At 44.9% G+C, this 15,143-nt stretch overlaps 1 protein-coding gene across 1 annotated transcript in view; it reads right to left on the bottom strand.

Annotated features, from left to right (window-relative positions):
• PARVA (parvin alpha) overlaps positions 1-15,143 on the bottom strand; it is a 411,197-nt gene that overhangs the window by 116,376 nt on the left and 279,678 nt on the right. The window contains exon 5 of the mRNA XM_069623635.1: positions 4,500-4,640. Coding sequence (XP_069479736.1) covers positions 4,500-4,640 — 141 coding nt within the window. The remainder of the gene's footprint in view (positions 1-4,499; positions 4,641-15,143) is intronic.

Raw genomic sequence — 15,143 nt, forward strand, 5'->3', positions numbered from 1 at the left:
CGGAGAGTAGAGGCGGGCAGATTTAGATAGAGGCTGTTACAGTAGTCCAGCTTCGAGAGAACCAGGGCTCTAGAGACAGTGAGCTTCTGGGGGAAGCAGAGGAAAGGAAGGATACCTCTGAGGAGGTGTAGCTGCTAGTCTGACTTTTTAGAGACGTCGGATATGTGAGGAGAGAAGGAGAGTGTAGAGTCAAAGATGACCCCAAGGTTTTTTGCCTTGCAGGTAGGAGCGGGAAGAGGGCCAAGAGAGGGCGGCCAGAGAGCTGCAGGGAAGGAGGGAGTTGGTGTGCCGATGAGTAGAATCTCAGTCTTACTGACATTAAGGCAGAGGTTGTTGGCGGCACACCATTCCTGGATAGCAGAAAGACAGCTAGAGATGAGGGATGGAGAAGAGGAGGCCGAGGGTAGCCTGAAGATGAGCTGGGTATCATCCGCATAGCACTAAAAGTTGGGGCAGAGAGCCGTGATGCGGTGGGCGAGAAGTGCCAGATACTGGTTGAAAAGCCAGGGAGAGAGGTTAGATCCCTGGGGAGCACCACAGGTAGAGAAAAAGATGTCCGAGAGGAAAGACCCCAGTTGGACCTGGGAGGGTCGATTGGAGAGGAAAGAGGTCAACCACGCCAGAGCCTGACCAGTGATACCCAGGTTATCATGGAGACGGTTGAGCAGGATGCTATGGTTGACAGTATCAAAGGCAGAAGAGAGATCAAGCAAAATGAGAACACATGGAATGTTCGAGTCAAGGTTCAAGAGCAGGTCCTCACAGATGTTTAGGAGGGCAGTTTCCATGATTCTGGCAGCTCTGAAGCCAGACTGATGGTCATGGAGACTACCAACAGATTCAGCATGGCGATTAAGCTGGGAGATGGCCAGTTTCTCCAGGAGCTTGCCCAGGAAGGGAGTGATAGAGATTGGGTGATAGTTAACTGGGCAGGAAGGGTCAGAAGAGGGTTTCTTAAGAAGGGGGTGCACGAGGGAATGCTTCAGAGGGGATGGGAAAACTCTGGAAGCGAAGGAGTGATTGCAGAAGTCAGCAAGGGCAGGAGCCAAGGAGTCAATGTGGTCCTTGATAGTTTTGGAGGAACAGGGGTGGACCTGTTTTGACGAGACTTTCATAGATCGGACTTGTCTCGAAACCTCGTTAGCAGAGAAAAGGGAAAAGGCAGAGAAGGAGAGAGGAGGGGTGGCTGCAGAAGGGCCAGAGGAGGGGAGGTGATAGGAGGAGACTGAGGACAGGATGTCCTGAGTTTTAGAAATGAAGTGAGAGGCCAGTGCCTCTCACAGGATGGGACATTTAAGGATGGCGAATACATTAAATTGTTTTCTAAAGAACTTAACATGGCAGTTGAACAGCCATCAGGCGGCAGAGAAACAGTTGGATATGAGTGTTTAAAAGTAAAGGATGGAAGGGTATCATCAGCAGTAAAATGACAAGAGAAACTGAAAGAGGAGATAGGTTTGCTGGCAGAGGAGGTATACATGGCAAAAAGTAGATGTCCAAGGACAAAGCTTTGTAGATCACCCGCCGGCAGGAGGTGGTAATAGAGGTGACAGGGTTACAAGCGATGGAAAAAGATCAGTTTAAATGATAGGTGGCATGCCAGTAAAGTGCTTGGTCTTCGATGTCTGTGTCAATGAGGGCAAGTGGGAGGGAGAAGTGGTCAACAGTGTCAAATGCATGGGTGAGTGCTGACTCAGCAGGACATTTGTGAAAGTGGGATAAGGGGTGGGGATGTGTACGTCATTAGTAACCAGGTAGTCAGTGATTCTACTAAAGATTCCCATGGGGCAAGAAATGCTGAGTGGGAAAAGAGGTGTGCATTAAGAGCAGATGGAGCGTTAAAAGATCTTCGATGGTCTGTGCAGTAAAGAGGTCCACAGGATGGGATGGCGGCAATGAGGACGGGGCAGAGATCAGGAAGGAGAAAAGACAGAGGGCGCTGAGAAGGAGGGAGGAGTGGGTGTTAATAGAGTGGTGAGATGGTCCCGATTTTGGAAGAGAAGTAGAGTGCAAAGTCATTAGCCAACTGAAAAGAGGAGATTGAGTATGGGCGAAGAAGTGCCAACGTCACCTGAAGTGCAGAGGAGAGATAGCAAGGGTATGAGCATAGAGATGAGATGGGGTTAGTGGCGTAGCTGCATTTATCACAGTCAGGGGATGTGGCGAAGACAGACGGGTGTGTCAGATCTTCCCCAGTGGTGGAGGAGTGACCACATGATAGTATTCAGTTGCCTAACGAGTCGGATGATCCTTGGCTGGGAGCAGGAATAAGAACACATGAAGGTTGAGCAGAATAGCATTGTTCTTAGGATGCCAGTGCAGTGTTCAAGTCAAAGAAAGCCAGCTCTGTGAAGTGTTCCTGTAGTGTTGTAAGAATCAGAAGACAGAACCGGATATTGGATGGACATTGAGGTATTATACAGGTTATATTTGTGTTTAGTGATGGAGGATTAGAGGACGGGTGGGATGGGGGCTGCAATGGTGAAATGGGTCAATCAGTGATCAGAGGTGGCAGTGTCAATAGTGATGTATGTAAAGGTGAGGGTTGAGGATAGGAAGAGGAGCCTAGTGATTTGTCCTGGGTGTTTGTGGTAAAATGTAGAAGGCAACCAGGGGGTGATTTGAGGGGTAAGAGTAATTCTGAGATGGTGGTCAGTGGATAGGTAGGTTGAAAATCATTAGCAAAATAGGGGCTCCAGTGGTAGAGAGTAGCGGACGTGGTCAAGGCCAGGAAAATAAGAGTAGTGTGGGATAAACTGTCAGTAGTTGGGCAGCCTAGAGAGATGGGTGAGAGCCAATCACAAGGCAAGAAAGTCAAAAGGAGAAAGATGGGCATGTGGGTAGAATTGACTGACCCCTCCACCTTTTTTGGCCAGATGAGAGACATGTGAGAAGGTAACATTCAGTGTGGAGAGAAGCAAACTTCGCAGAGCTATTCGGGAAATCCAAGTTTATGTTATACCCAGGTCTGCAAGGTGAGCGAGGGGATGCAAAATGATAAGTGATTAAAACATTTTAATTGCAGAGATATTGGGCATTCCTGAGAATTCGGGGGATATATGGTATACAACTGGTGGTGGTATTATGAGGAGAGGGACTATAGTGCCTGTTGTGAGAAATGGAGGGAACAGGAATGGGATGAGAAGCAGTCATGTGAGGTGCTATGGAGAGAATTCCTGGGGATGCATGAACTCCCCATGTGAAGAAGATGTATAGTGTGGTGAGGAGGAGCGCAAGAAAGTTGAGACACATGGTGAAGGGGCGAGTGTGCTACCTGGAGGGCAAGGGTTAATGTTAAATAATATGGGAGAGAATTTAAAAATTGCTGTATTTTCCAGTGCAATGCGATCAAGCGCGACATGAAAGTAGCAAGTATTTGCAACTATGAAATGCCCTAAATACAGAAAGGGTCCAGAAACAGATTAGCCACCACTACAAGCCGCGGTTACAAGGGAGAAAATAGAAAGGAAGGCACTTTTGGAAGCCTTACAAGGAGCTGAAGTCCACCTCCTGGACTAACTAGAAAGGAAAGGATTAAGTATATGTGAGGAGATAGAAAAGGAACAGAGGTGAGAGGCGTTTAGATGCCATTGGCCAATTATCCATATGCACTATGCTAAAGCAAATACAGCTTACAACATTACAGAGAGCATTACGTAACAAAAATGTTGTTGATCGGTGTGTGTAGTGGTACGTGGAGCATGTGCAATGTTAGGGGACCAGCAGATAAGGTGCATGCGTTATAGGGCTGTCCCAGAACCCTGAAGTCCTGTCCTAGAGTAACCTCATTGCTCACCACGATACTGAGATGGCCACTGGTGATGGGATTGAAAATGATGATGCTAGACATGTTATCGTACATAGAGATATAGGAGGTACCAAATTGTTCATGGTACTTGACAGAGCGTACAGAGTCCATCCCAGGAGTTGTCAACCAGCCAAATAGCCAGTTTCATTGCTCGAGAAGAAAACGGTCTTAATTTGTGCATTTCCCTTCACATCATTTTATCACCAGTGAACAAATATTGCCAGGCAGGTCTAAATAAATTGTGTACGCTGAGTTGAACATTATTTATTCTGTATTGAAGCACTTCATCACTGATGGTCCTGTCATTGTGTTAACCATCAACACACACAAAGAAATATTAGGTGAAAGAAGAAAGTGTACACAAGGTTCCACTAGCATATATCACTTTTGAAAATGTTAAGATCTTTTAAGTTACAATTGAGGTTATTTCTATTACAGACTCAATTGAAAATACCTTTGACTCCAATTCTGAATGTTCAAATAGACTTTTCCAAGTAGATAAACCTGAAGGAAGTTGGAACAGCGTATGGATTTTACTAATGAAGGCTCCATTTTCTAAATTGATTTTATACAAAGGTTTGTTTACAACGGTAAAAGCTTTTTTATATGTGGTGACTTTCTGGAACATGAAAACATGTCCACTCCACTGAAAATAGAGCAGTAAGGAGACATTGTAAAATGAAAAACTCACAGTCAACATTCCACTTGATGCTTCTTGGTGGAAGCTTGAGGGTTTCATTGATCTTCTCCAGCACCGTCTGGAGCTTCTGTTTCTGAGCGATTTCCGATTGTGTGACTTCTGCAACATTCAATTTCTCACCTTCAAGTTTCTCTGCATTCGGAAAGGGAGAGAAAGCAGGGAGAACTCTATGACCTCCTCTATACCATAAAATGACAAATCCAATCAGTGTGTTTGCAGAGGTTTTCCCTTGAGCAAGAAGCCAGCTATCTTTTGATAGTCCACAATAAAGATTATGAAATGCTCGTGTACAAACAATTGGAGTTACAAAAACAGAACAGTCAAAAGCGAATGAGTATTTCCCTATTTTATTTCAATGGATATGCTCATATGGCACAGTAAACAATATTAAGGATCACCAATGAAGGACAGTGTGCTTAAAATATGGAAACAGCATGAAATTACCTGTAGAAATAATTGTGCATCAGTACTGTATGCATGTATGGGATTTATGAAATGCCAATTTTGCTTGGAAGCAGAGCTCTAAAACCACATCCACAGGGGAAAAATAGGATTCAGTGGTAGCAGAGTAACTGGGATGGGTATGGAAAGCATGGGGGGTGGACTGCAGTGGGGGAGAAAGCACTCACTTCCCAAAGGACACATACATGATTTATATGGAGTGAAATAGCACTGGGGTACCTCAAACTATTGTGAGTAGCCAGGAATGAGACATGGACACAGAGTTTATGTTGGTGGTCACAAAAATCAAAAGGGGGTTGGAAAACGGATCACTAGCCCGAATCATTGAGGTATTTCCCTACTTCAATGGAAAACGAAGGGCTCTGTCCCTTGTCAAGGTGTCCAAAGAAAATATCTGTCCTGTGTCCGAAATCCTATCCTGTCCCTCACACTCGAAAACTAACTCCAAGGCACAAAGGGTATTGCCTCTGGTTTTTAAAGTGCACAAATGTTCATATCCAACACAACGGTGTAAATCCAACCAAAGATGTTCAAGCCGACAATGTTTACAGTTACAGGGAATGGCTCTCTTCCCTAGGATCTTTTTATGAATACAAAAAGTTCAAACAAAGAATTACTAATTGTCTTGTAACCCAAAGAGGATAACTCCCTCCTCCTGGTGTGTTTACAGTTCTCAGGGAAATGGCTCCCTTCCCCAGGTTTCTCTTCACATTCAATACAGTTCACAATCCTAAGGGCATGCTTCTCTTTTCAGTGTATTACAGTTTGAATGTATGTCCCAGACTCGCAGGTCACCTGGTGTACTCCCCTGCCAGGCTCTTTTCCACATTTACAACAATTCAAACCCTCAAGGGCATAGATCTTTCTTTGTGTTCTTCTCTTACTCAAACTTATTACACACACTTGACTTTGCCTGGTATACTCTCCTCCCAGAACTTGTATGCAGTTACTTTTACTTTTATCCATGAAATTATATTTGCAGAATGTTGGCTTATTGAGCCTTGTTAATTAAAGTTTGTTTCAATTTTTGCTTCGTCTCTCACACATTGGGTCTCTGCCCTTTATTCCCTAGACCATTCACATATACTTTGCTTTCTCTCCTGAGTATAGGTTCAGCGATCCGTTGGGATCATGGTTCACAAATATCTTAATTTCTTCGCAAGCTTTATTTTGTGTGTCTTGAGTTACTTTCACGAAACGGCATACACTTTCAGGCACCCCGGTAACCTGTCCACCTTCCCTGGGCTACCGGGTATGTTAAGTGGCTCTTGCGTTTCTCCACTTCTATTCCTTTCAGTTTGCTGGCACAGCATACATCCTGTTAGCCACTGCGCCTCTCTACTGTGCCCGGTTCCGCGCTGTCTCGCATTCTGGGGTTGCAGGCTTTCTGCATTCCGGCTTCTCTTTCCACTGCCTGGATTCGTCTCCACACACCGCTTCCTACAGCTTGCTTCCTCTCAGCGTTCTGACCGGTGTCAGCATAGGTCGAGGCACAGCTCAGCCTCTGCAGCTCTCCCTGCTGTTTGTCATGTGCGGCAGATTTAAGTTTCCTGGCATGATTGAGCAACTTTCAAAGACTAGACCGCTGTGTTGGTTTCCCGGTCTTAGTCATCTTCATTGCTCTGTCCCTCTTTTTCGACTCAGTTGTTACCATGCTGGTCCTTATGTGATGCTGGGGAATACGAAGTATTAGGTTGTTGAGGGAGAGGGTTACAATATGCCATCAGGGCACAATGAATGTAGAGAACATCCCTAAAAAGGAATGGGGGTATGTGACTTTCTCCAATGATGTCATGACATCCCCCCAGGGCCGCCCTCCCCCATGCAGTCTTCCCTCATATAGCAGCACCCAGGGTCAGGATCAGGTAGCGGCTGCCATCCCCTGGGCACATGGGGAGAAGCTGCCTCCGGGAAAGGAGTGATGACATAATTAGATGCATCACACTATGCAGACCGGCATGTTCCTGTGCCATTGGTTATTTATCATTAATATTGAGAGTGACTGCTGTTTATAAAAAGGGGTTTGGTCTGCTTTTGAGTGTAGTGTAATTCCCATGGCCAAAGGTGACTTCTTTCATGTACCAAAGTTGGAGCTTCTCTATAGATTATGGTTGGTCTCTGGGCACAGGTTCTGCCAAAAGTTGGGAGGGTTCCAGAGGATGCAAAAAGGTCCTGAGGTGCCCTAGTTGATACAATCTCACTACTTTGTGTGTGACAAGTGATGTATGGGGAAACTACAAGAGCCAACCCAGCCTCCCTTAGCTTCACAACTGCGGTCAGGATTATCTTTGATGTTGAAAGGAATTGACATTTAAATAATTTGGAGTGTAGGCTCTCTTGTCAACTGTTCAAATGTGATTCTGGGTGATGGAGGCATACACCAGACGGAGGCACTGGGACAGTCAGAGGGTGTTTATTGAACTTTTTGGGCCATAGGGCCATCCCTCCCAGTCTCCTCACCATCTGGATCTATCCCTTGCCCAGGTGTCCGTAGTCCTGGGTTAGTCCCTATTCATAGATAACCCCTACTGTCTACTTGCTAGTCCTTACTGCAGGTGACTTTCTAAGAGCCGTCTGTTTAAACTCCCTCTGGACTTCCCAACAGTGCCTATGCTCACCCTGAATTAGTGTTCTAAGGGAATTTGGAAATGTGCCCCCACTTGCAATACTGGGCTCAGGTTAGTTCATTCACGCCCACATACAACTTTCTCCCTACTCCTTTCTCCCATCCTTGCTCATCTTACCCTCCAACCTCTCATGCATACTTTCGTGTACCTCCACCCTTTGAAGGCAATACTCCTTTCCCTGCTACTCCCCCTGCTACCACTACCACTCCTCCCTATTACTACTACTGCTCCTCCTCTTAACGCAAATGCTGCGCATCCTATCCCATACTCCTCCTCCTACCCTTACTACTCATTCTCCTACCGCTACCCCTACTCCTCCTTGCTCTTCCACTCTGCATCATCCTTCTCACATTCAGTCTTTACACAATTCTTTCTATGCACTTACCTCACACTAATGCACATTCACCCAGCAGACACTGGTGCACACCTTTTCCAACACCACATTTGCTGAACCAGTCTACTCCATACACCTCTGTCTCTGCTCTCTCTGCTGGCCTCTTGGTTGGTGGCAAAGGTGGACCAGGACCTCACCCGAACAAATGGTTTCTACCTGCTCCCAGCCCACCTCCTAAATGCCCCCCTCCACCTCTTGGAATTGATCACTTCCCCTCATCTAATATAAGTATCCTGCTCCCTCCCGGGAGGTGTATGGGCGCATGCAGCAGGGCGATGGCAATGGGGGACTAAGCCCCACCATTTCTATCGGTGGGACTCTTACATTGGATGTTAGGAGTGACTGGATTGGCTCCAGGTGTGCCTTGCCACCTCGTCTGTTGTGTATGCACGGCCCCACCTTGATGGCTCATGGGCTGGCATCTCTTCTCCGTTAGCAAGGACCTCATTGCAACTTGCTGCTGCATTCGCAGGGCATGTGCTGCCGGCCTACCGGTAAGCAATTCCATGTTCTGCTTCTCCAGAGGCTCGGGGATGCAGAACAAGGAAATGCTCCCCGGCGAGCCTGTGCTGCCGGCCTACCGGTAAGCAATTTCTTGTTCTGCTTCCCAGAGTATCTGGGAAGCAGAACAAGGAACTGCTTCCGAGAGGCTCCACTGTCTCCCACACCCCACCTACATGGGGCCCCAACCACATCCCCAGCCGGCAGCACCCTTCAGCGCACAGGAAAACCACTGTCTTTGGGACTCCCTGAGTTCCGGGTAATGTGAGGTTGCCTCCCTTCCTCTCAGGCAAGAGGGTGGCACACTGGCACACACACTGACAGACACACACTGACACACACACACACACTTTGGGTGGATTTAATGTCAGGTCTACCCCCTGTTCTCCCAAGTCAAAACCAAGACACTGGGACACTGGCCTTGTGACATCAGACATGGAAGATAAGTTACTGGAAACTTTTCACAAGAGCAATGTTGTCGGTGTAGCCCGCTAATTATTATCGTCATTCTGGCTATTGTGTTGTGGAACTTCAGGTAGTACAGTAATTTGAGATTTCTGGTATAAAGACAATGAAATTAGCTATGTTTATATCAACTACGGCTCAGGCACGCGAGGCAGGATAGCTCAGTGGTTAGCGTTTGCCCCTTGCTTGTGACCAGCCCAGAGTTTGCAATTTGGAGCCCTTGCATGGCCAACTAAGCCCTTCATCCTTCCGGGGTCAACAAATTGAGCACCATCAAATTGGATAACAGTACATATTTAAGTTAAATCAAGCAAGGTTTTCCAGAAAAGCACATTTGATCTTAGCATAGCACACACAAACATACAATTCTTATTGCATTAATTGGAAAAATGCATTTGATCATAACACAATCAGCCCCAAATACTTATTTTATCAGTGCAACGATCAATAAGGAGACCAATCAAACTATGACTTTCTTCTGGATATACAACGCTGAAAACAAATAATTTGGTGTTACACAGCATACCGTTAAATACAGCAGAGCTGGGCAAAAGTGTGGAAAGCATCGGTCTTTCAAAAATGGGTCACAATTTACTTTGGCAATGTCTTGTACTGAACACAAAATAAATTAAGTGCAGTAACATGGGCAGTCTTTGTCTAGATCCTCACCATATTTCCAGTGACAAATCTAGTGATATCGCCAATGGCTCTCTGGAGGGAAGCTTCTCTTATGTGGCCTGAGAAGGGCAGAAGCTACCTGACTCTGACCCTGGGGGTGGCTATTTGTGGGAGGATCACATGGGGGGGGAGCCAAACCCCAGAGTGATAGGAACATCAAAGATCAATTTGGCAGTCAGAAATCACCATGATACACATACATCTTTACAACCCACTTGTATGGCCTATTGTAATTTAGAGGACGAAATCCCAGGCTTTTCCAGTCAAATGCCTTGTTTGTCCCCCTGCCCATAGTGAGAGAGATCAGAACGAAGATGGACCAGCTTACAGGATGAACGCCTGTTCATAGACTGAACGAGAACCAAAGAGGAGACGCGAGGACTGCCAGAGATGCCCAGGGCGATGGAATGGGTTATCAGGGAGCATATTAGTGAATGTTGCATCACGCCGAGTATGCATGAGAAAGTCACTGAAAGCAACACCAAAATTGATATAAATAAGAACATCGGTCATATCGGGTCAGACACTCAATGTTCCAAAGGAAGGAGTGATGTGTATATGAACATTGTTAAAAGTGGGACAAAAAAAACCCAAACTGTAAAAATGATACTTACGAACAGAGTGGAAAGGTGTCTGAGGCCCCACCCTTGTGAAGGGGAGATAAGTAAATACAAACTATGTTGAAAGGGGGTCTGTGACCCAACTTAAGGAAAGCTATTGTGAAGTGGTTGAAAGAAAGAGTCATTCATAAAACAGAAAACCCTGGCAGGTTAGTGCACCAGGCAGACAGAAAGTGTGAGACTCATACCCAGGAGGTGAGACGAGAAGCAGGGTGATATCCTGACAGGAGGGCATACCAGGAGTAGGAAGTGAAGATATACCCTGGTAGTAAAGTATATTAGGAGTAAAAAGTGATGCAATATCCTGGCAGGAGAGTATACCAAGAGTAGGAAGTGTAAGTAAAGCATTGTATCAAAGAGTGAAGACAGACACAAGTGATCTCAGTTCAAGGGTGTTTATTGAACTTCAATGGGTTGGTTGAACGCCTATCTATCTAACCTAAAGCTAAGGATTGGAGCAGACTATGACCGTCAAATGATAATGCAGTCTAGTCTAGTCTCTCTCAAATTAAAAGGGGACTATACTAATAAACCTATTGCCATTCCTTAATTCTAAATACAAAAGGGTGTGGGAAAATAATGTATTCAACAAAGAAAAGTGTTAAAGAAATAATATGTCTGGACAGTTGAGCAGTTGGCTTCCGTTCTCCACATTTTCAGCACAGAGCAAGACAGCATGTTCGTGCTTCGCACACACACTGGCTTCTCTGCCATTAGGACACAGTACAAAGCATAGACATCAGGGCCTTCTGCCAAAGTCTCTTTTCCATTAATAGTCTCTTACTGCAGAGGGCCTGTCATAACAAACAAATATCAAAGTTCCATTTCTATTAGGATCTTCATATGCACAAGTTCCTGCTTCCAGCATTTATCATGGGTCTTCCTCCTTCAGGCTTGGACCCCTTGGTACCACAATGTTTGCTCTTGGTCTCCCTTGGGCTATGATCTCCCCCATTCAGGCTCGATCCTCTTGATATCAAAATTGAAGACTTTCGAATGAGAAATGGGTTTGGCTTAAACCGTTGCAGGACCACTTCGAATCACTTCATACAATATTCTCATCAGTCTTTTGGATTTTGTTTCTCTTGGCGGGATACCTTACAGAGACCTTTGATTGAGCACACTCATAGTGCCGGACCACTCTTAATGGTAGCAAATCTTTCCTTTTCAAGTTCAAACATTCATAAGAACTTTAGCTTTACTTGCGTCTTTCATCACACAGATAAGGTTTGTTTCAGCGCTTGTTATACAATGTTGCCGCTTGCAACCTCAAATTAAACACAGACCGGTCTTGCATCGGTCTCCACAGCTCACTGGCTGTGTTGATCTCTCTATTGCTTCTTTATTCTTGGTACCAAGGACGATACCCCGCTGGCTGCTGTTCCTCCCCACCATGGTTGATTACACGGGAGGCCCTTCGGTAACTCCAACAAACAATGCAGGAGTCTTCATTCTGGTTTCCTGGCCTTATGCTTTCTGCTTTGAAGGTTTCTGGAAAGTAACCGTTTCTTGCCGAAAAGGTAAGGGTATTTCCCTCCTTGCAAACCCTTCTTGGTTTCTTGTCTTTCTCCCCTCGTTCAGCTGCCAACTTGATACTTCTGTTCCTTCGTGTGCTTTGCATTGCTCAGAGTGTGCTATTATGCTCCGCCTTTTATCCATGTGTGTAAGTTTAATGGAAGTCAGGTGTGAGTGATTGTCAGTAATTGCTTGACTTCACCTGACCATACTAGCGGGACATGTCAGGTACACTGCTCGGGTGGGAGTCTGTTTTCTCCCGGAGCGGGCTGTCCATGAGAAAGTGCTGGTGAAGGGAAAGGGGGAGGTAAAGTTCCCACGTATCCTACCTGGTAGGATGGGGTAAAGGTGTTACAAGGGGAGGGATACCGCATCTCGCCATCTGGATACCGCGTCTCGCCATCAGGTGTCCCACTCCCTGAAGACCCCTCACCCAGTTGATCCTTCGGCACTGGTCCACCCCCAGGGTCTGGATCCAGAGGCAATGGCCGTGACCTGACCACCTGAGAGAGAGATCCCTGGGGACTAGCGGATGAGACTCCTTCTGGTTTCTCACAGAAGTGAAGTAGAATCCTGTCAGGAGGGTAATCCAGGAGTGAGAGGTAAAGTGATAGCTTGGCAGGGGGAAAAAACAGGAGCTGGAAGTAAAGCAATATCCTTGCAAGAGAGTAAACCAGGAGTGAGGAGTGAAACATATTCTGGAAAGGGAACAACCAAGGAGTGAGAAGAGAAGTAAAGTAAGTGAAATCCTGGCAAGGGAGTAACCCAGGAGTACGAAAGCAAAATAAACATGAAGTTGTGGAAATAAAAAGGCAAGATGCATGCGTCTTGTAAGAATTGAAGTGAGAGTCATAAATACCCTGGCAGGAGATTACACCATTGGTGGAATTTGAATCCGTTGGAATAGTGTAAAGAAAACGCACGCTTAAAGAAAAATCTAAAAGGAAGGCTCATGCCCTTGCGGCATACTATTAACACTTGATAGAGAAACTTTGAACTGCCAAAAAGAATCTAGGGGAAGGGAGACCCCTTTTATGGTGGGACACTGGCTTATTCTTATGTTCTGCTCCATGAACCCTTATGCTAAAACCTTTTGAAACAGACTACAGGGATATGGCAAACCAGAGTGTCCCGATACACATTATATTGAGTTTAGAGTGTAAGGGTCAGATTAGGATTTTCGGACACAAGATGTAGGACACTCTTTTGCTTAAAACATCCTGGCACAGACGGTCCTTCATTTTTTTGAGACAGGGAAACCCCTTTTAGATATAGGGATAGATGGGATTTTCTCCAACCCTTCGTATTGTTGCCTGAAAATAAAAGTCTATGGCAACCAACACACATGCCATGGTGCCGAGTCTTACTCTTGACCCCTTACACTAGTAAATATCCTAAGTGGTAATTTGTCAAGAAGCAAGTATTCTGCATCTATGATTTGTGACCAATTGCATATGTGGATTACTATTGTAAGGTACAGATAGGAATCAGTGGGATTACTTCCTGAATGTTTGCTCCTCTATTTTCCAGTGTAGACCTCAGTTTCTGCTTTGCAATAGTCTTTGCATTCTTTGGAATTGCCCATTGACAGCTCGTGAATTTTATTTTTATTGGCGGGGTGTAAATGGTCCGCACAAATATGCCAGAACGACCGAGCGTAATGAGGTAGCCCAAACCAACCAATATCTTTTTTAATTTTGGGTTGAAATGATGCAACACACTTTCAGTGAAAAACAGGGTAAAAAGCAAAACAGTTTGCAATTGGTTTTGTGGGGTAACCGCAATCCAGAAATGCAAGCTGCAAGTCACCAACAGTGCACAGGAGCATTTTTCAATGCATTTTCATTATGCCTTCGCTCACAATACATGCCAGTATAGAAACTGGTTCTCACTAGGTGTGCCGATACATTTAATTGCTGGAGGCACCATTATATGTCAGCATTCTTTAATAAGAGCATACTCATTTTTGCTTTCCATATAATGGCAGTAATGATAGTATTAGAAAACATGTCCATACTGGCTCTGCCATTATATGCCAGCATCCCCACAAAAACATACTCCTGTTGCCTTTGCCTGTAAAAATGCCACGACACAATAAGGAAACATGTGCTAACTGGCTGCACAATGTAGTCCAGTCTAGACACGTAACATCAAACTTACTTCATCATAGATGCCCAGAATAAAAAAACATGCCACGGTAAGAAAGGGCTAGAATGAAGGCCCCAAAATGCCAGTTTATCCAGGTAATAATACATATCATGCTTGGTTTATCAAAGCTGAACAGCAACACATGTCATGCCATAGTAAGAAATTGCTAGACTGGCTGCCCCAAAACGCCAGCCAAGCCACATAATAGCATATCATCCTTTCTTTTATCAACCACCGGCTAATGAAAGAAAGGATGACGATCCTGGAAAATGCAATCCCGCCCCAGATTCCTGCACCATAACTGGCCACATAACTTTTGCTCTCTCAGCTGTGTGACGGAGTGATGGTATCACAAGTAGACATTGACACAAGAGCTGTAAGTTTCAAAACTTGTATTGATGGTTTAAAAGGGGTTGAAAAACTCCTATCTTGCCCTATAACTAAGATGGGAGTATTCTCAAGGAAAATACACTCCTAGTCAGTCCTTAGTCAAAATAAAATGGCCTATACTTATAAACCTAATGCCTACCCCTCTTTCTAATACAATAAATGTGTAAAGGGAACGTATAATGCAAAAAGGAAAATCAGTGTTCAAAAGAAATGTCAGTATGGCTGAGTAATCTCCTTTAGAACAAAGTATATGGTGGACGGCACAACGGTGTCAAGATGTGTATATTAAGGTCATTTCACTAGAATATGGTTATTCAAACTCAGGTAGTTCATACACAATTTCAGGTGCAGCAGGGAGATTCTCGAGGCCACTCGAGATTCCTAAAACATGAAACACCAGACACACACCAGCTGTTGCCAGCTGATAGCCCTATGCTGCACTCCTGATGGGAAAACAAGTCCCCAATGTTATTTTAAGTATCTCGTGTGCCCCATCCAACTCCAGCCAGGAGAAGTCTTAAGTCACAAGAGACCCCACTATCAATTAAATTACAATGCAACAAGCCTTCACTGTGTTCATAAGCTTTTCATATGATGAACGAGGTATATGAAGCATCCGTCTATCTGCTTCTCTAAAGAGAAGCACCACAAAGCTGAGACAAAACAGTTTATAGACAGATAAAGTATTTTTATATGTAAGTTAGTCAATTTCACCAAAAAGCGCATTCAAATATTGCACCCACACTGTTAACTCATAGCGTGGAAATCATTAGAAACAAAAATAGTTATACATTCACATAATCTCAAACAATGACAATATTCTGAGCTGAATCAT

This window comes from Ambystoma mexicanum, chromosome 11 (genome assembly GCF_040938575.1).
Source record: "Ambystoma mexicanum isolate Mex_15411 chromosome 11, UKY_AmexF1_1, whole genome shotgun sequence".
In the NCBI taxonomy this organism is placed as follows: Eukaryota; Metazoa; Chordata; class Amphibia; order Caudata; family Ambystomatidae; genus Ambystoma; species Ambystoma mexicanum.